Source organism: Seriola dumerili, unplaced genomic scaffold, assembly GCF_002260705.1.
Source record: "Seriola dumerili isolate Sdu_G_001 unplaced genomic scaffold, Sdu_1.0 BDQW01000331.1, whole genome shotgun sequence".
NCBI classification, from domain to species: domain Eukaryota; kingdom Metazoa; phylum Chordata; class Actinopteri; order Carangiformes; family Carangidae; genus Seriola; species Seriola dumerili.
Window position 1 is genome coordinate 7,131,121 of NW_019174586.1, and position 21,907 is coordinate 7,153,027.

At 38.8% G+C, this 21,907-nt stretch overlaps 1 protein-coding gene across 1 annotated transcript; it reads left to right on the plus strand.

The window, feature by feature from the left end:
• Positions 1-255: 255 nt before the first annotated feature.
• LOC111232589 (GDNF family receptor alpha-4-like) lies at positions 256-10,150 on the plus strand (the record flags this gene model as incomplete). Its single annotated transcript, XM_022760173.1, has 7 exons — positions 256-535; positions 837-917; positions 2,969-3,314; positions 4,096-4,205; positions 6,143-6,277; positions 8,951-9,117; positions 10,007-10,150. Coding segments are annotated over 7 exons (1,263 nt in total), but the record flags the coding sequence as incomplete, so codon positions are not given.
• Positions 10,151-21,907: the final 11,757 nt, after the last annotated feature.

Here is a 21,907-nt window from a genome sequence, read left to right on the forward strand (position 1 = left end):
AGAGCAAAGAGAAGAATTGATATTTCACTGCTTGCTATGAGAGGAATGCTGTAATGATTACAGACTTGCAAGACACCTCTGCGTTATCATGTTTGCAGAATTACACAAGCATTTTTCTCTCCAAATGTTCTTCACCTTCTTCTCCTCCTCCTATCCCTGACATTTGGGTCTGACTTTTTAGCTTAATTTCCCGTCTCATTTAATAACCTTACACCTCAACTCAAATCGTTCTGCTCCCTGTTGATATCTTCTCTCACAGCTCTGTTGGAGGTTATACTGGCCAGCAGAGACTGCTTGGTGGCTGGAGACTCGTGCTCGAGTGATGAGACCTGTAGTCCACGTCTGCGGACTTTGCGTCAGTGTGTGGCGGGCAATGGCAACATGAAGCTGGGCCCCGGTGCCAGAAGCCAGTGTGCCAATGCAGTGTCCGCCCTACTGTCCAGCCCCTTGCACGGCTGCCAGTGTAAACGAGGCATGAAGAAGGAGAAGAACTGCCTGAGCATCTACTGGAGCCTTCATCAGTCTACCATACACGGTCAGTGGTTTTTTGATAGCAGCTTTCTGAACTGCTAAAAAAAAAAAAAAAACAAGATTTTTCTATACAGTCTGCAAATCAGAACTTCATTTTATTCACATAAAGGAGCTGTTGAACAGTGGTTCCCAAAAAATAATATGAATAACTGTCTGCCTGTCTGTATAATTTAGTCGACTGGAGCCTCAGGGGCTAAATGAAAATGACTACATGAGAACATTATTTGTGTTTCATACACTTGTGATGAATCATGGTGTTACATCATTCAAGCCAATGTTTCTATCTGTGTCTTTTATTCTTTCAGGACTAGACCTGGTGGAGAGTTACCCGTATGAGACTGTGCAGAGAGATTACGACTATGTTCGCTTGGCCTCTATCACAGCTGGCAAGTTCAATGACCTTCACCTTATTTTATACCATTTTACTCTTTCAACATGTTTCGCTCTAGCCAGAATATATGATTCCCATGTATCATGTTATTTCCTTGAAGCACGCCCCAGGCAAATAGAGGCCCCTTATGTTCTGACACACATTTACACAAGTCTTACCATTCATTTGAACACAATCCCAGCATCCAGATTTATATCCTTGTCTTCAAGTTGTTGGCTGGCAGCTTCATTCATATCCCAGACTCATCCGAAATAACATAATCCGTGAATGTCAATGAATACTAATACTGTCATTCTTAATACGACTGCCTTAACATGACATTAATCCCATATCTTGCATTGTTTCTTATAGCCTCAGGCTGCTATAACAACGCAATCTCATTAAATTTATCAAAATAAACCAAAACTTACATTTTGTTGATACAGAAAAAGCAAACATTGTCAGATCGCAGTGTTTGCAGTATACGAAATATATCTTTTCTCACATGTTCACCATGTGAAACATTTACTGAAGCTTACGTTTAAGGTAAAACAACATTAGCTTAAATTAAAATTAGGGCAAGGCAAGTGATCCTTAGTAGGGCTAAAACTAAAGACTATCAATTAATCTGCTGAGAACCATTAATCAATCACACTTTCTCAGAGTCTTTGGTGACTCTGAGAGGCTGTGAGCCTCTCTTCTGATTGGCTCTAGGGCTGCACAATTAAATGAAATATAATCGAAATCACAATATGGCCAAGTGCAATATCCATATAAAAAAACCCCCAGGAGCTGCAGTTTTTTTGTGCTAATTTCCCAGGCAACATGTAAACAAAAGGTTCATTCAGAAGTTGCCACACAAAGTGCCAGGTTTCACTCACACACCAAACATGATGTTGGACATTGATGTTTGGATTGCAGACCACATAACACTGACTTGTGTTCAGATCTGCTTCTTAAGATAATTGGATATCAATTTTTTTTTTATGCATTTGCTGGATCTTATTTACAATTGTGCCTGCATCACTTTCTCTTGCTCTCTGTCTCCTTCTGAATTGCTAGTTACATTAATCTGTGATGTCAGAAATACCGCTCTCAGTTACACAGTTGATAACACAGTGGTCAATAATGTTAGTGGAAAGTTCTATTATGACAGAAAAGACTCATCTGTGGCATCAAGTACAAACTACAATGGTCAAAATAGTAAGTGGTAATAGAAGCCAGAGCAACACACCTTTAAGCCAGATGCTCATTGTTATGAGTTTTCCACACTGCTCCAACACTGAAACTCCTTGAATTATTGTCTGATTTGATAAAAAAATATGATCGGCCGCTTACAGGAACCGTGAAATAACAAAAGGAGGAAAAGCCATGGTAACATAACAGTGACGCACATTTTACAGATCAAGGACAACAGTTAAGAAAATGTGGAGAGACGTCACTGTGCTAAACAGATACAGTCTGTATTTCTGCAAAATGGCACACAGTAGGTTAACATCTGAAACTTAAAATCTGGTAGTGCAATTTGCCTACAAACCATAATCATTTTAATTAGTAGGATAGAAAGGCAAGAAGTATAGACCTTTGTCTTGTGCTAACATTTAAAAAAAAAAAAAAATCCAACAATTCTGAATCTTGGAATTTTTTTTTTTTTTTTTTAAAGCAATTGGAAAAAGTTCAGGGATTTTAAGAGTTGAGAATTCAATCTGGGGATAATTGATGTTCTTTTTCATTTCAAGAAATTTTGCAATTTTCATAACTGGTGCAGAGACCAGACTGCTCTCCTATTACTAATTTTGTTTTTCTGGTCTTCAGGAAATGCACCTCCATTGTTTATTTACATTCTCTTCTACCTTGAAGCTGAACTTGTATTCCCAACTGCCTGTCTGAACTTTTGAAACTCTTACCAGATGAGATTATGTCTCAGCATGTTGAATAAATAAATCAAGTACATTCCACAGGTCACACACACTCTTATTCACATAAACACAAAACATTTTTGCTCTATTGCTGATTTTTTTTCCCTCTAATATCTACGCTTGTCTTCGACCTTACTTCCATCCACAGACTCTGATGTTGGCATGACAACTGTGAATCGCTGCCTGGATGCCGCCAAGGCTTGCAATGTGGACGACTTGTGCCAGAAGCTCCGCACAGAATACGTCTCAGCTTGTATCAAACCCACTGCCAAGTCTGGCCTGTGCAACCGACCTAAATGTAATAAGGCGCTGCGCAGGTTCTTCGACCGTGTTCCCGCCGATTACACACACGAGCTGCTCTTCTGCCCCTGTACGGACACAGCATGCGCAGAGCGTCGGAGGCAGACCATTGTGCCCAGCTGCTCTTATGAAAGCCCAGAAAAACCCAACTGCATCACACAGATGAGGATCTGCAAAGCTGACTATGTCTGCAGGTTAGCACAGAGCTAAATAGAAGCTTTTAATTGGTTCTCATTTATTTCCATGTCAGTCGTTCATGTCTACGACAGATATTAAAATCATGTCTCACTTTGCCATGGTCCCATATGGATAAAATAACATATTGCTGTAATATAATCATAATCCCCAGGTTTGTTGGGCTTTATGATCCAGCTCTTTTCTCATGATATTCCAAATCAGCAAAGCCAATGTTTCATTAGGCCCACTTTAATTGAAGTATTCCTTGGATATAGATTTTAGATATACTCACCATACATATTAGCACCAGCACTATTCAGTATTATGGCTCTTTGAAACCAAATAAACAGCCATTCAATCAGCAAAATGCCCTGCTGTTTTACCCTAAAGCTTTCTACCACCATTGGTTAGAACACCCCAGAGAGCCTGTTGGAATAACACATTAAATATTTAGCACAGATAAAGAGCCAGATGGATCAGAGTTATCGCTCATTGCTATCTCTGGTCATGGCCATTATTTTTCACAGCCCCATTACACTCAGAGGGCTTTACTAATGATCCCAGGGCTGGGGGATGAAATATATTACTCTTTCTATCACTTTCACATTACAGTCCAATGCTTTCAGTCTTCACCACAGCCAACAATATTTCTTTATGTCAGAGGGGCAAACTCTTAATTAAATGACCAAGTTATAGTAGAAGGGATGTATTAAAAAAAAAGAACCAGCAAAACTTTTTACATAAAACAATACAGGGATCTGTCATGTTTTTGCTAAGCAGTTGTTGCTATTTCTGTAGGTCTCGTCTGGCACAGTTTCAGTACGACTGCGAACCCTCTGAAACGTCTGCCAATGGCTGCAAGCAAGGGAACTATGGAGCCTGTCTCCTCGCCTACACAGGGCTCATAGGTAGGTGCACACCTGAGAGGTAACACACAGCCAGAAAACTTATAAAAGAGAAAGAAAGATTTAATGAAATGAACAGGTGGAGAAGGAAAGAGACAGTACGTGTGAAAGAAGGTATTTGCCATATGCTGTGTGACAGTGTTGTGCATGAGCTTGCACATGATTTTGGATCTGAACATAACCGTTTGCACAAGAGTTAACAATGCACCAACCAAAAGGCTGTTTGTCATCTGCCAAAAAACATGTGTTTCATGGTGGCACCAAAGTATTTACAGCAGCCGGCACGCTTACTGAAGTCATAGCACATCTTTCAGCTAGCGACAGTAATGAAGCCAGTGGTGGAGTTTGTACCAGCCTGTAACATAGAGTGGAACTCTATGTTACATAATTTGATTCAGGCAGGCAAAATAATATATAATATTTCCATTGCATCTACAGTATAATTTTCACATGCATAATAAAAATGTACGTAGAGCTGCATTACATTTGCAAACTGATGTGCTTTCAGTTGTCCTCCCACACTCTCTTAAACATCAAACTCAAGGACTTTTCAAGGACCTCCAAGGCCCAATTCCCTTAAATTCAAGGACCCAACACGGCATCGTTTGGGACAACGATCAAGGTTAATTAGTGTTTCAACACTAAGATTATTTATAATGAGAACTAGCAGGCTTTACAGAAGCTGACAGGCAACAATTTAAAAGAATGAGAGGCTTGAATGTGTGAACACGTCTCTGCTGTGCTGTGTTATAGTGATGCACACCATGTGCTCTCTTGCCTTCTCCAACAGCACAGCAAAACAATATATTGGGTAAGTTGAGCAATAGAGACAGACACTTATTTACAAGTTGAAGAAAAAATATATAAAATCAAGCACTTTCAATGACGTGTCTATTTTCAAAATATTTCATTGCTTTTTTTAAGGGTATCATGGACCCGTCCTGTCTGCTTTATGACACATTGTTTAAGTGGTAAAACATATACTCACATTGGTTTTTCTTGGCTTTTAAAAGTAATATCTCTGTGACTCTACAGTAGTGTGGTAGTGATGTGGCAATGACCGGGGGCTGGGGATGGATCTACTGAAAAAGAACAGCTCAGCGAAGCTCATTTAAAAAAAAAAACAAACAGAACAAATGAACATCAAGAAGTTCATTTTTGGGACTATGAATGTAGTTCAGAATTTAGAAGTGTGAACAATGAACATCAACTGGTTAATTTTGATCAGTGTGAACTGAACTCTGAGCAAGCTCTCGTGAAGTGTGAACTGCTGTGGGATAGAAGGATAAAGAGGCAGGAATCTGTGAGCGCTAAATTCATACATACAGAACAGGTTAGGAGTGAGTTGGAGAATATAATGAAACTAAAAGACAAAAAGTTCATATGTTCAAAAAAGCATAAAAATCTCGTTACAGAAAAACAAAGGCTGTTTATATGATGCGATGTGTGTTTAATTTGTTTTTATAACAGTCGGTAAAAGAAAAAGAACAGCCACTTCTTTTCCACACACTGGAGAGAGAAACTAATGTAATGCACTTCAAGAACCTCAAATGGTGCCCCTCAGCACTAACACACACTTGGCATTTTCATTTCTGTCTCGTATTTATTAAAGCACTTGAAATCTCACCTCCACTATGTTGAGAAAAAAAAAAAAAAAACAGCTATGGAAAAAAAAAAAAGAAATTGCAATGCCAGAGACTTCTGTGACCCAAAATAGAAAAAGTATTTCTCATTATCTCTCTTTTAGGACAAACAAGTGAGTGTGCAGCCAGTTTAACCAGCTAAACTAGAACGTTATCACCCCTTTACATCAGGTCAGCCTATAGGAAATGCAGTGTCCATTAATGTCCTGGAAAATGAAGCACTACGAACTCAGTGTAACAACTCAAAGGAGAATGAATATTTAATACTGATGGAGGCCTGGTGCGGTCTCTCTGCAGGAAGTACAATAACTCCCAACTATGTTGACAACTCCACGTCCAGCGTGGCTCCATGGTGCTCCTGCTCAGCCAGTGGGAGCCAGAGAGAGGACTGTGACAATTTCCTGGGATCCTTCACCGACAACATCTGTCTCCGTGAGTGTCACTCTGTCCGCGATGTAATGGACTTTGGGGTAATGGGTTGTGATTACATAGAGGTATTTGCTTTCATATGATGGGGGATAAAGTTTTTTCTGCTATTTTAATGTCTTGTTTAATCGGTATCGTAGCGGTTCAAGGGACAGCGCTGATTCTCTCCCTCTCTGCAACTTTATGATGTTTTATGATCTATGTTTTTTTTTCCAGGTAACAATTAGATCTGTTTCCAGTTATGACTCAGTCTGTAAAGGACTAAGTGTCTTTACAGGAATACTAGGTCAACAAAGTGAGACAAACTGCATTATCAAATTGCAGCGATGAACATTTTGGCCACTGTAATTTAATTTATTGTTTCAGTTTCCTCGAAGATAAATGTTTAGAACAAGTTGCACCGTGTCATATATTTTGCGAAACATTTCTTTGCTTTGTTCTTAAAAGTTAGATGACAAGATGGATACCATTCTCATATCTGTGATATAAAAGTAAGGCTACTGCCACATCCAGTTAGATTAACATAAAGACCAGGGAACGGGGGAAACAGCTTGCCTTGCTCTGTCCAAAAGGTAACAAAATCCACCTCCCAGCAAGAAAGGATAAGTTGCAGTTTTACAGGGGGCCATGTGACTATTTTTTGGCTTTTTGGCTTCTTCTTCTTCTTCTTTCTTTCTGCCAAAGTCTGCCCAAGCGATGGACACGGCGTTCTTTTTAGGTATAGGCTGCTCAGGTTGAGGCTCAGCGTTTGCGCTCGTGTCATCCATATCAGCAGCTTCGCTTTGAGTGAACGTGGACTAACTTTAGTCGGACAGGGTGGACACACATGACTGGACACAAGGCACTGTCTTTTTAAGGGGACAGTTCATGAACTGTCATTCATGATTAAGTCGGTGAGAGGTTCTAAATGTTGGTTTTGACATTTTTGTCTATAATCCTAGGAAGCATCACGTCTGTATCACCTCAGACAAAAAAAGTCAGCATATGGACACTTTCGTTGTCAGTGTGAACAATGTAGGACTTCAGAGTAAAAACAGATATAACAGATATACAACCCAACACTGCATGGCTGAAACAAATACTGTTCCATGAATACGTCACTCGTTTGTTTGGATTTCTACACTTTCATATCGTTCCACTCAACTACCGATACAGCCAGAGTAATTCGATTATGAAATGAAATACGAAAACGTCCCTCCCTAATCAGAATAATTTGCACTGATAACCTGCAATGGGGAACATTCAAACAGACTTGAAATGAAAAGCAAAGAAAGTAATGATAAAAGAAAGTGACAGGAAAGAGCCGTCAGGTTTCATTGAGACAGATATTTCCCAGCATTGTCAAACAGCAGCAGAGCGAGATGTATTTAACTGAAAGATCCTGTGCATTTTGTAGAATTACAGTATGCTCTCTCTCTCTCCCTATCTCTCTCTTTCTGTTTCCCTCTCTCTCATTTACTTCCTCACTTCATCCCCTTTTGTTATTAATCATCCCCTTCACGCTGTTTCCTTGGTAATTCTGCCTGGGTGTTCAATCACTTCTTAGTGAATTATAAGTAAAATGGCCCTGCAATTCTTAGGTAATGGTATATTTATTAAATCTCCTCCACATGATATACGTGTTTTCTTTTTCTTTCCTGTTTTTGATGGAAAAAGTTAGAAAACAAATTCATGGAAACTTCCTTTATAAAACGCTCATTAAAAATCAGGGGATTATAAAGGTCAGTAGGATTTGTCATCTGGGAACCATGAACATATGTGCAAAATTGAATGGTAATCCATCCAGTAGTTTTTGAGATATTACAGTCAACTGACCAACTGACTGATATTGCCATGGATCCACGTGGCTAAAAACATTTTGAGTTGAGTTGAGGACGTAATTGAACACAATGAATGTATTGAACCGGGTGTAATATGGTACCAGTTCTTTGCCATATTACCAGGGTGTTGATTACAGATTCATGAAGGTGAGCTGGGCAATTCAGAACCAGAGGAAATAGCAGTACATACAATAAATTATACTGTATAAATAATGAAAATGATATGGATTGAAGGTGAAGCACGTAAGATCATTTCATATTAGGGTGCTACATCAACCTTAATCCAGAGGTCCCACGTGTGTCTTGTAATTTATTGCGTCTTCTCTTATTCTGCTGTGTTTCCTTATGCTAATTTTCACCCTAACACCCTTCTTCTTATGACATCTGCTCTTGAGTGTGAATAATTAATGGTCCTTATTATGGCCCTCAGTGAGTAAATATATCTATCGCTGAAACCTGTGCACACCATGAGTATCTTTGCTTGGTGTATGCAGCGAGGTGAATCTCTGGCCAGTCTTTCCTCGGGCCCCCTGCCTAGAACAGATACAGAGAGAGGTCTCAGAGTTGTTTGGCCAGTGCAAATGGTCTATGAGTTAATGAGGTCGATGTGGAGAGGCAGGTGCAGTTTGGATACTTGAAGAGAATACTGATTATTTTCTATTTTTTCTCTCTGCTGCTGACCAAGTCCAAACTAGCTCTGGCCCAGCAAAAGCTTGCATGCAAAATTTACAACTCCGAACCAGAGGCATCTCCCATGATTGAATAAGACATGAGTGGAACTCGATGAAAACATATCAAGACAGTGCTGCTGAGGTCTAATACCATTTGTTTTTTTTTACTGCTTTGTCTCATGTTTCAGGGAATGCTCTCATGACGTTTGGAAGCGAATCAGACCAGCAGCCGACTCTCAACCAGCCCACTACACCCAGCCTCAGCCTCAGCAGCAGAGAGAACAGGAGCACCACTTCTCCACCAGAAACCATAGAAACGATGAGGAGCCTTCTGGATACAATTATACCAACACAGGTGTGCACTTTTCTGTCATGGTTAGTGGTCGATTTTAGCAGCTGCACACAATTATACATCCAGCAGTGAAACCATTCCTGACACCAGAAGAAAGCATGACTCAGAAGTGCCGCAACGATATTGCCATTTTAAAATATTAAAGCCACAATGTGCGATGCTTTCAACAATTCATTCTCAGTGTTGCTGGATAAATCCATGGTGCCAAAGTGGTACATTTTCAAATTCTACACACACTAGCTTTAATTTGAAACATGTCAGATTGATTATCATGTTTTTTGATGGATGCATCATTTGGTGGGTCAGAAACTAAAATGAGCATCGATCAGGGAGAGTTCATGATGTCCTGACATAAAGACTGTCATGTCCAAATTCACTTGCTTCGCTCACGTAGTTTGACAAATTCTCTGACATGTTCCATAATGTTGGTCCATTGGAGTAACTAGTGCTCTTCCAACTGTAAACACAGCGAATCAAATTAGGAGTGGAGAGTAATAAAAACATAATTTCATACGTAAATATTTGTTGGAACAGTGAAGTTGGTCTATGGCACTTTAAGGATCATCTATGTAAAGCTCCCAAGTCGTGAAAAACAGAAAGTAATAATTGTTTGTGGTTCGTTATGCAGTTCGTCATGTTTCATGGCAAAGACACAAAGAGAATTTATGACTTGCCTGATCTGACACAATGACCATCTCATAAGACAGTGGACAGCAACTGGTGGCCTGCGGACCAAAATTGGCATGCCAGCAATAATATCTGGCCCTTCCGATTATTCTGATAATCAGATATTCTTAGATATTCTATTTGAATTTTATTTGTAACATAATACAGTATCCACAGATTCTTAGCACTGGGCTATCCAAAAACTGATCTCTCTGTCTCCTCCCAGGCCCTGGGAAATGAACTGCTACTGGGTCAGTCCACCTTGCCCTCCAACAGCCTCCCAAACTCTGCTTCACCTCCTAGTCTAATGCTTCAAGCTGCCTTCAGCCTTCTGCTGCTGCTCCTTCATCTGCTAAACAATGGACACTAAAGCCTGCAGGGAAGCGTGCAGAGGACCCTCCTAGTACCAAGCAGATGGGAGGACCAGTGCAGTTCAGAAGAAAATGGACTGTGTGGAGTTTCTCCTCCCTCTAAATATGTACAGCAGTTCTGTTTTTCTATTTTTGTGTCTCTGTGGTCCAGTTCCACCTGCCGGGGCTCTCACTCAGACTGTGGGAGACTTCTGCAGATTGAAGCCAGTCTGTACATTTGTACATTGTCATTGCGATCAAGTCGAGCCAAAATGAAGTCAGAGTACCGCTTTTATGGACTAACCCAGCTCTCAGCTATCCAACTGTATCAATTTTCAAGAGTTATTATGGAAATATAAAGCAGATATGTATGATACCAAGACAGAAAGTATGTGGGTACCTGTGAAGATTTGTATTAACAACAGAAGCTCTTATTTGAAATACTGTAAAAAGGAAAATGGTTGGAGTAAACGACTGAACTCTGTGTCCGCTCTGAACTCAGTGAGCAAAGTGAGTGGAAAGCTACTGGAGTATATGTGGCTTTAATACCACTCTCCTCAAGTGACTGAAAGAGGACCATTATTTCTGATCAATACTGGAATATGGGAGTGACTGAGAGACAATGGAGCGACATTTTGCTCAGACATCCTGGACAAAGGCTAGAGGAGATGTGGGAAACCACAGTTCATAACATCAACCTTGACATAATAATCGTCCTCCCCATCTGACTCTTACCCTTTGACAAGCTCTTTCACACCACTTTATTTGTCTTTGCTAAAGCTATAGAACCTATTCATAAAAAAACACAAGTCATTGGTCTTTATCAGCAAAGACAAGTTCTTGGATTTGAAAGGAAATTATCAGAAAAGCAGTAACTCTTTACCTGTAGCTGCTGTACAATGTGTTTGTGAACGTAATACCCTTTTCTTTCTCATTGTGTATGTGAACATTGCTATATGGGGTTCTGAGTTTTTGTGCCAGAGAGGGAAGTGAATGGTTTGACACCACCAGTGCAGAGCCTGTTTGAGATTAGACAGTTATGAATGATTCAGTACTTTCTGTTCTGGGAACTTGCCACTGAATTCTGAAGACGACCAGAGGTGCTGCAAATAAAAAGTTCTCAGATCATTATGTTTATGCATTAGCTTCATCTTTTTTTTTTTTGTTTGTTTTATTACAACAAATGATTCGTTTGGTTCTATTGAAGTGAACACTATCAGTTACTTCCTCTGAGGAAACAAGCGACAGAAATGAATATCATGTTTACCTAAACTAACACTCACATGACCTTCAGGAGAACATCATTTGAATAGAGAATATAACAGGATTTACAGCATAATCCAGCAAATTGTGACCTCAAACTAACATCTCACCAGGTGCTACAACTTCAGTGCTGTTATCTTTCTGTTCCTCGACCACAAACAAAGTCCTTTAAGGCCCTTAGAAACAAAGTTCAACCCTGAAGACCTTGCAACATACTAACTTGTAAGTATTTATTGTGTATGTTAAAATTTTAATTTATCCATTACCTGACAACTATTTGTAACAGTACTTTACTCAACAGCTCATTCAGTCAGGTAGCTGCAGCCAGCTGCCAAAGACTAAACAACGAAATGTTGGAATTAATGGCCAGACTTGAGCACGAGTGGGTGAGACAGGTATGATATACAAGAAGTTTTCATTAAATAACTGGCCCAGTGGAGTGCATAATTCTAGTAAAGCATCTGGCAAGTTGTAAAGTTTGTTCAGAATCCAGTGTAATTTTAAAAAGATTAATACATGAAAATAGCTACTATTATAGGCTACAAGTAATGACGATGAGTGGCTGATTTCTGCTGATGATAACTTGACTTAATAACCAGAATTTTCGACTCTTTTACTGCTTACATTTAGCTGGAAACAGACAACAGAGCACAGCAGTCCACATAATCAACACCAGATTGTGAGTCAGGATGATGTAATTATCTTCTTGTTAGAGTTGTTAAAGGTGAGGTTGCAACAAACAATATGCCGTCAGGGATCATGAGGCAGCAAGAGGAAAAAATACTGCCAGTGAACCAATGACAAATTACAGCAATTGTGACTGAAACAGAATATTTTTTTCTAAAAAAATAAAAAATAAAAATAAATAAATAAATATATACATGTACGTAGGGGTGGCTGTGGCTGAGAAGGTAGAGCGGGTCGTCCACTTATTAGAAGGTCGGTGTTTGATCCCCGGCTGCTCCAGGCCGAATGTCGAAGTATACTTGGGCAAGATACTGAACCCCATATTGCCCCAGATGGCTATTCCATCAGTGACTGGGCATATGAATGTGAGTGAATGGGTGAATGTGGCAAGTATTGTAAAGCGCTTTGAGTGGTCAGTAAGACTAGAAAATCACTATATAGTGCAAGTCCATTTATCATTTACGTTATAGGCTTAAAAGAACAATGCAAATGTGATTTGGGATTTTGCTTATTCAATGCATCCCCTTACAGTTTTGTTTTTAAACAGGCTTTTTAGTACTTTTCATACAGATTGAGATATTTTATGTTAATTTTTTGTACTGCTAGTATGTAATTAATCATGAAGGAGTTATTTTAAATCAAAGTAGGATTATTTTTAGAAGTGGACAAAACAAACATACATACATGTTCTCATATTGTTGCCAAATGTAAGAAAATGTTATGAATTAGCTCACGCTGTAATTATTCTTTAAACAAGTTAGCGTTCTAAATATTGTAAATACCCCCACAATGCATTGTTGTTTAAAACTGACAACATTTTGCGAGAAGAAGCAAGTTTTGGTAACTATTGTTTGTTTATTGCCCCAGACTGGATAAGACTTGGAAGCTGATGTTGCTCCAATACTTTACGTTTCTGTGGTTGCCATGGTCAAACAGAGAGCTGTGGCTGCAACTTAAAAACGCTGAACCATCATAGACTCTGACAGAGGCGGCGCAGAACCATGCACATTTCTGGGAGCAGAAGGCGCCCACCCTTTTCTTGCTGCTGCCACTGACCTCGACGACACATCTGCCGCTGTGTTTACATTGGAAACAATGGAGGCAGCGGCGGCAACCACTTGCTGTCTGGAAACACCTTTAAACTGTACAGCCATTGGGTTTGTGAGGCTGTATCATAAATGAAAAGTGGTGGTTTTAGTTATACGCTAACATTAGCATGCTAACCTTCTCACAATGATAGTGTTGAAATGCTGATGTTTAGCAGGGGTAATGTATACCATGTTCACCATCTTGGTTTAGCATTTTAGCATATCAACATTCCTAATTAACAGTAAACAAAAAGTACAACTGAGACTGAATGCCAATGCAGTATTTGGCCATAAAGTATTTGACAAAATAAATCATGATCTGATGATGATGTGTCATGCAACACAAAGTTAAGGGATCTCCAGTTTTTACGATTCATCCTATGGAGAATGCCGATCAATCCAATAGCTGTTGCGATTTTTCAGCCTGGACCAAAGTGGCGGACCAATCGATCATCAAACTAAAACATCTCAAGAGCCATGCTGCTAGGAAAAGTGGACTAAACCACCTTTACAAAACACTGCTACAATGGTTGGTCATATTACACACCAACTATAGCAGCTCTCATCAAACTGTATATGCCTGACATATGCCTGTTATTTTCAGTGTTTGACCAATGTTCTTCTTTGGTGATGTACAGCAGGTTGTATGTGTTTGGCATTATGTTGTCATGATTTTCAAGTGTTGTCCTTGACACATTAAATAATTTTTCAGTCATTAAACTGTTAGACTTGCAGTTTGGGCTCAAACACTTCCCTCTTTCATGTTTTGAAAATGCATATAAATGTCCTGATTGCCACAAACAATTGTAAGTGGGATTAAATTTATGGCTACCTATAGCTGCAACTAGGGTTAACTGTTTTCATTACTGATTGATGTGTTGATTTTTTTCTTGAATAACCAATTAGTCCTTTAATATATGAAAAGTCCACAAAATAGTGAAAAATGGCTTTGACCCAAGATGCCGTCTCCAAATGGCTTATTTTGTTTGATCAACAGCCCAAAATCTAAAGATATTCCATTTGGAACATGCTAATGTTTGGCTTTTTTCTTTTTTACTTGGTTAAACAATTGAAGTTAATCCATTTTCAATATTGTAGGAGATTCATTTTCTGTTAATTGACTAATTAAGTCATTGTTAGGTCTAAAGCCACCTTTGCAGCAGTGTTTGTAACTGGATAATTAATCTACATCACAGCTGAAGTCCCTTTCCATGGTAGAGTAAATTCAGTCACATTTTGTCTACACCCTTTAACTTGATCTTATTGTATGGCATGACTCACTCAAACATATGTATGTACAGGAATACTGACATCATCTCAAAGTCAACAGCACTTATGAATAAAAAGCAAAGGCATAAACACTGGAGAAGACTGTAATATAAAAGTTATTAAGCTCAGGGTGAAAAATTAGCCAGGTGGATAGTTGTCTGAGGCTCAGAGTTATGACTTCAGAAAGGAGTCCTTACTCAGCATGGGGAAAAGGTGGGGGTCAGGCCTACAAAGATTTCTATCAAAAATACTGTAAGTCAAGAAATTTGCATCCTGGTGATACTGCACCAATCAGCTAGAGTATCACAGGGAGGGACTGTGCTCATTATACTTCAAGTGTAGATGAGAAACAGGTTGCTGTGATGAATCCGAATGCTCAAAATATGATCTGCTAAACTGATTTATACCAGACTCATCACTCCATGAGTGATGCTTTTTCATTTTCAATGTGCAGCCTTCTGGAAAAAACAAACATGGTTTAGAGTCATCTCTTATCGCTGATGACCCATGATACAATTCATCAAATTGGAAGTTCACTCCTCTAAAATCTTGTCTCTCCAGTTATAACCACAGTGCGCATGAAGATTAAAACTCTACCAAAGAAAACGTCATGGAGGTCATGAAATATGCAAACAAGAATGATTTTGATTTAAACATTCATGTTTGATGAAGGTCAAATTCATAACTATTGAATCCCGCTGCCTAGAGGAAACCCTGAACTTGACTTCCAGTTTTCCTGGGTTTGTCACATCTCATCTTTGCTATTAATGTCAATCTATGTAGTGCAGGTCGTTGGTGGTCACTGTGGTTGATTACACTCTGAATCACAAAACATAAGAGGGCTAGTTGCGTTTCATAAATGTATATGTATATGAAACTAATGCTAGATATTAAACAGAGTCTTCACAAATTTATGAATGACAACACAGAATCAGGGGAAAGGGGCTATTTAAAATATTCAAGAATGTGAATTAAGAGCGACAGTTTGGCACAGCTGACACAAATTTAAAGCTGAATGTGACCCAGCGGCCATATTTTTTAGATCATCACAAACAGCAGCCATGGTAAAACAGGCATTTTAAAGTACCTCTCCAGACATGCTCTAAACTACAGCTGCACGACTTGCAAAAACAAAAATCATATCGCAATTATTTTGGCAGATATTGTGATTTCAGTTGGAGAATTCATTTTGCAAACCTTGCTGCTGCAAATTAGTAGTACATATAAAATATTTTTCTGGGGAGAAAGTATCTTTTTCCATGTGCCAAAATGTGACAACAAAAAATTACTTGATTTTGCATTTAGTGTGTACCCACAGCTTGAGCACAAGCTTGAGGCGTAACTCAAAATGATAAAAAAATAATAATAATAATGATGCAGGATAAGTGACTAAATCCCAGATACTGTAAGTGTTTTTAGAAAGAGTAAGATTGCTTGTTAATCCAATATACACTCAGGACTGATGTATTAGCTCATTAGGTACACCTAGCTTAAACTAATGCAGTTTGTCATCTGACTGTAGGTTTCAGAAAAAACAAACAAAAAAAAAACTCCGCAACAAGAGAAACCAGTGGGAGCAGATAAACATATTCTCACTTTTGGATAAGTGTTAATGTTATGTTTTAAGTAAAAAATAAAAGCAGTCATTAGAAATGCTGTATCTTGCAGTACTATTTGCAAACACGAATAACACGTAGTGAATTATTTGCACATTAATTGTCACCTTCATCAACTAGGGGTTTGAAATCATAATCATCATAATCGTTATTAAATAAGACAGCAACTGCGTGAATTAATGCATCTAAAAGTGCATCCTGAACATAACTTCTAATACTGATCACTGGAGTGAAGCCTTTTCATAACCCTACATGTATACCGTATATCTTCAACTGTCATATCCACTATACTGTCAATGACTAAAGCATCATATTTTAATCCACTGGATAGTTATTTGAAAACCCCTACACTCACTGGGTATTTCATGATATGGTGCTAGGACTCATATATTGCAAAATGTGGGATTTACAAATACCTGTGGCAACAACTTGGGCTGCCTTTGATGGTCTTACCCGAAATCTTGTTTCAGATTTAATATGATTTAGTATTTCAGGTTCGTCTGTGACCTCCTTTGAGGTAAAACATCTTATGTAGTTTTGAAGCAAAGATGGCTCACTGCTTATTTAGGTTATCAGCCCTAGATGGAGGAAATGCCTTATGAATTGGGCAGATAAAATATCCTGAAACACAAAGCAAAGGAAGAAATATGATGTTATCTGCTGCTACTTTCTTTGTTTCATTCTCTTCTAATATGCCCTGTATTTTTCTATAACTTTCATGTGTGTGTGTTAGGGAGTATCAGTTGGATTCATTCACCCCTGTAGCTCTTACCCCTTTATTCACCACAGTTTCTGCCCCAATGGTGGCTCTGAATCCAACACCGATCAATAGCAACAATCAAATGTTGCTCTTGGGTATTGAAACCTCTTGCCATTTACCACTGGATCATTTTACCTGCAACATATCAACACACTTTCATTACTTGTTTTTTTTTCAGACTCCATTTAGTTCCTTTTTTCCATATCTAGTGTTTGCAAAGAAGAACTGAAATTGATTCCTCCCGCTAATTGCTGTAAACACTGCGACAAAGTACAGCCAGGGTTTGTGATATGTCAACTTAATTTTGTCACTGCTTTCCTTACCAACATAATGACTTGCTAGTAGCAGCTACACAATTTCACTTCCAATGATAAGCATGATTAAAGCTCACTGCAATCACAAACAAAAGCCATTCAAGGTTCACTCTCAGAATACCGTATGAACTGTAAATCAAAACTGTGCTCGGGAAATGAGTAATAATGATGATTAAATAGCAAAGCGACAGGAGGACTTCAACTGTTCACTACAAGTTTTCGGCCGAAGCAAAATAAAATGATGTTGGAGCGAGATCTCTTATTAGAATGTCAATTTCAATAGTTTTAAAAGGAACGGATCATGACATTTTACTAAAACTTCACCATATGTATAATGGTAAAAAAAATTACTGCTAAAATTCAGCCTATTTAGGATGCGTTAAACACAATGAAATGAACAATCTTCACTCTAATAAGCAAAGGTAACATGCAGCAGGTTATGACTGTATACCCATGTAAAGGTCTGTATATAATGCCTGTGTCTTGGAACCTGCAATCCCCACAAAGGGGCTTGTTTACTCAGTATGGTTTTTAATCAATGTAACTCAGTACTAACAATCTGTCTGAAGGACACTGTGTTTCCCTGCAAGTGTCAGATCCCCCATGCTGTCCAATATACTCAGTGTGAGGCAAATCTAATGCAAAGTCATTATTACACTGCAGTGTGATGTTTGTAATCCTTTCTTCAAAAACATGGATATCCTAGAGGGTTGGGATCATGCTTTGTATGGTCTGTGTTAAGTAGACTTCTCTTGGGGAAATGTGTAATTATGTCGAGATTTTGTCTTGTTCGACTCCGTCATAAAACCTCCTTGCCTCTGTTTCTACCTCCCTCTCTCCATTAATGGACTGATCCACTTGTTTATGTGCGGTAGCGAGTATCTGTGGGATAAAACTGTGTATTTTGATCTCTGCTTAAGTGTCTCCATGAGTTGAAAGCAGACATACTCCTCCAGATGTACGAGTACATTCACGTTTGTCTGCTCACATCTGTGTTTGTAGGCAATTCTGTGTTTTCATGCGTATGTGTGCAAAGCATGTAGGCGTATGTCTGCAGACATCTGTTTTTGTCTGTAATCTGTGTGTGTCCATGCATATCCGTGTCTTTGTGTGAGTTCGCATGAATACGCATGCACAAATCTGTCTTGTAAAGGTGATTTCTTTTTCTCATCCTACTGTTTGTTGTCTGACATGAAGATGACTCAGTGTAACTACAAATAATATATATGTGTGCATGTGTGTGGAGTTTACCGATGCATGTAAGCATGAAGGTTTAACTCTCGCTGTGTATGAATTCTTGTTACAGTTGCCAGCAGCTGCACTGTAGAAGATGCCTTCATGTCCCTGAGCAGGACAGCGTCAGAGGGGGAGCAGCTGGACAGTAATGACTGCCCACTATTCACCAATCTTTCACTGGCCTTTACCCCTGTGGGCCCCAACTGCGGCCTCATGGGAGCTCACTAGATTGCTTGACACATAAAATTCTCCCCATGGAGGCCATTTTCTGAGCAAATGCCACTCTTTGAATGCAATCTCTCAGGAATGCCTTCAGGAAATTTCTTAAAAATTTGCAAAATATTTCATTTGGCCTCAAAGAGCAACTGATTTGAATTTGTCAAAATTTGAAGGTCAATGTCACTGTGACCTTACAAAACACAATACTTGGCCATAACTCAAACATTTATGACAAAATTTCACACAAATGTCTAATTGGATAAAATGAAGGTCACATTTTATATCCAAAAGTTCAACTTTACTGTGACATAATATTCTGCAAATACACTTAATAGCTTTTATTAAATTCCTTCAAAGTCTTCACTACATATTCTATATACTGTATGTAGACAAACATGGACGTAAGCTGCAACGTTACTGGTGGACAGAGGCAAGGCGGTAATTCTAGTTTTAAAGTGTTTTGGCCACTTTGTGCCAGCGTGACAAGCCGCAAACACAACAACACGGAAACAATATCACCATTTAAGGCTGCTAAAGCTCTGCAAGAAGTGCAGAGTTGAGGTGAATTGTCCGTAGGTCCAACACTTAAAAAAAAAAAAAAACACTTTCACATTAAATGTATTCATTTACTCTATTGTTTGTATAAAAAATATTGATTAGACCAGCTTTAATCACACTGCAGTTGCCATGTGCAGATACTATAGGAAGAATTTTTTGTTTTAGGTTATTACTAAAAGTTGAAAAATGTTGTCACTGAACATAATCCAGGGCTCTGCAGAGCGGTACACTGACAAATGTTAGGACTGCAATATTCTTAAAAATAGCTAGAAAGGAAAGTTTCCAGTGTCAGCTCCTAACTTCAGAAATTTGTATTTCTTGATAATACCCTGAAACCCTGAGTATGGCAGGTTGTCAATAACGGTTTAATGGAACATACGGAGCTGTAGGCACATCTCTAGTGTAGACAACCATCTCAAAGCACCAAGAGTGCATTGGACTCACACTGACCTCACCTCACCTCCAGTACAGCCTCTTCAGTTATTCTGCCATAACACTGAATAAAAAGCTACTTTTTTTTATCTAAATATGCAATTACACCTCAAACAAAGGCTCGGTTTCTCTGACATTCTCTATTGTTTCCCCAACAGCAGCAGCAGGAAGTATTCACCCCACCATCCCCTTGAACAAACCCATGAAATGAAATCTATACCCCCGATAGTGTGATACTACAGTACAGGGACAAACTACAGATAAGCCAGTTGGCAGCTCTGCACTTCTCACCCCTTTTGACATTTCAAAAATGCCATCCCCAATCATCCCTTGGCTTAAATCATGTCCCACCACCATGAAGTCACTGCCGCCCTCTAATCTCTACAGGACAGCTGTTTTACATAAGGGAATTATTGTGTAAGAACTGAATTTCAAATATGTGTAAAAAATCTAATATATGGGCACTGCACTTTGCATTTAAACCATAAAACATGATAAAAGCATCAGAAACAGCAGCTGACAATTCAAAACATGCTGTTGAGAAAATGAAGAAAGAACTCTTAATCTTGTAAAATTTAATAATAATCAGATGGCTAATAATCAATCAAGATGCAAGTGAATAATCCAAAAAGCATCACTGATTTAAATGGAAAATAAATGTTGCTTCTTCTGTCTTCGCCCACAGTGTTTTACAGTGAGTCACACAGTGTGTGTAGCTGGTGACATCAAGAACAGAAATTGAATGAAGAAGATATCAGTAATTTATCAACCTTCTGTTGAGTTACACCACATAAAACTCATCCCATGCCTCAACTATAATGAGAGAAAAACACCTCTTACTTGTCTTTATGTCTACCCTTCCCTTTGTGACTTAAGTGGACATAATATTATTAAATTAATCATTTAATTAATCATCTGTCCCTGCTTGGTGAAACAGCCTGTTCACCACAGCACCCTTGATTGAAAATACTTGTACTCCCGTGTTCAATAAGTGCAACATCCTGTTCAGAATGAAATGTCCTACTCTTTCAGTATTAACCTTGGGGTTGAGGCAAAAAACAGCAAAACAGGTGAAGGCTGTTGGGGTTCCTCTGCTTCCTGTTACAGATCAGTATATTCACAGATGGACCAGTGTACATTTGAGAGGTACATCCAGATTTTCCCTCTTTTAAACTGAAAATGTAGATAGGGCCAACAAATAAAAAAACAAAAAACAAAGTCAAGTCAAGTCAACAACAATTAAATAAAACTTTTTCACCCATAGTTATTTCTATTCCTGGTGAATTTAATTGGCGGGTACAAAGTTTTCAGTTTGACAGAGAGCAGAAGCAACAGAGGCATAGCCGCTGGTGCAATTAAGTGGATTTGTGGCAAAATTACTCTTGGGTGGAAAAGCATAGATTCCCAGGCTAATACCCATTAAAGTACTTCATTTATTGTGCAAGCGTTTGGGACGTGATTAATCAGCCAACCTATTGCTGGACATTACAGAGCTAAACTTGTTGAGACACTGCATTATACACCATACTGCCCATGATTGGGCAAACCATGCACAGGTCCAGAGTTGCACGTACACAAGCATTCAAATTTGCGAAAAAAACATATTCCATAGTCTTGCCCTTGGACCAATTTGCTGACAGTAATGTTACAGAGCATTTCTGTCTATTTCTGCTCTACTGCTAAATGAGATATTCTCAAGGCAACAGGCTGGTGGGTTGAGTGTATGGGGATGTCAGTTCACATCCACCTCTTATACCAGCCATGTCCTCACTCAGTCACTATCATTGTGGAGAAGCCGTTCAGACTAGACCAAGCGGCAATTTGCCCTCAAGAAAAGTCTCTGCATGGGCAAAGATATGGGCTAGAGGTTGGCATGTTCTCTTTCTGTCTGCTGAACACCTTTTCCACAGCTTTAGCTCCAGATGTAAAGTCAAGCCAGCACCTGCCCATTAGTACCATATCACCTAATCCACTCAGCCTTGATAAAACCACCTTTGCATTCTTCCTCTTTGCCCAAAACATCATCATCAAAGGCTTTTATGTACTCAATTTTGGACATGCTGTTCTTTTCATTCTGAAGTATTTTCCTTAAATTATAAAATTCCACACATACAAACAGAAAAATAACAATATTGGGGCTACAATTTCATCATTGAATTATCTGCCACTTATTTTCTCAATTAAGTGAAATGTCAGAAAACAGCAAACATGACTGTTACAATTTCCAAGATCCTAAAGTGACATATTCAGATGTCTTGTTTTGTCCGTATAGAGTTTATTATCACATGACAAAGAAAATACAACAACTCCTATATATTTAAGGAGCTGGAACCAG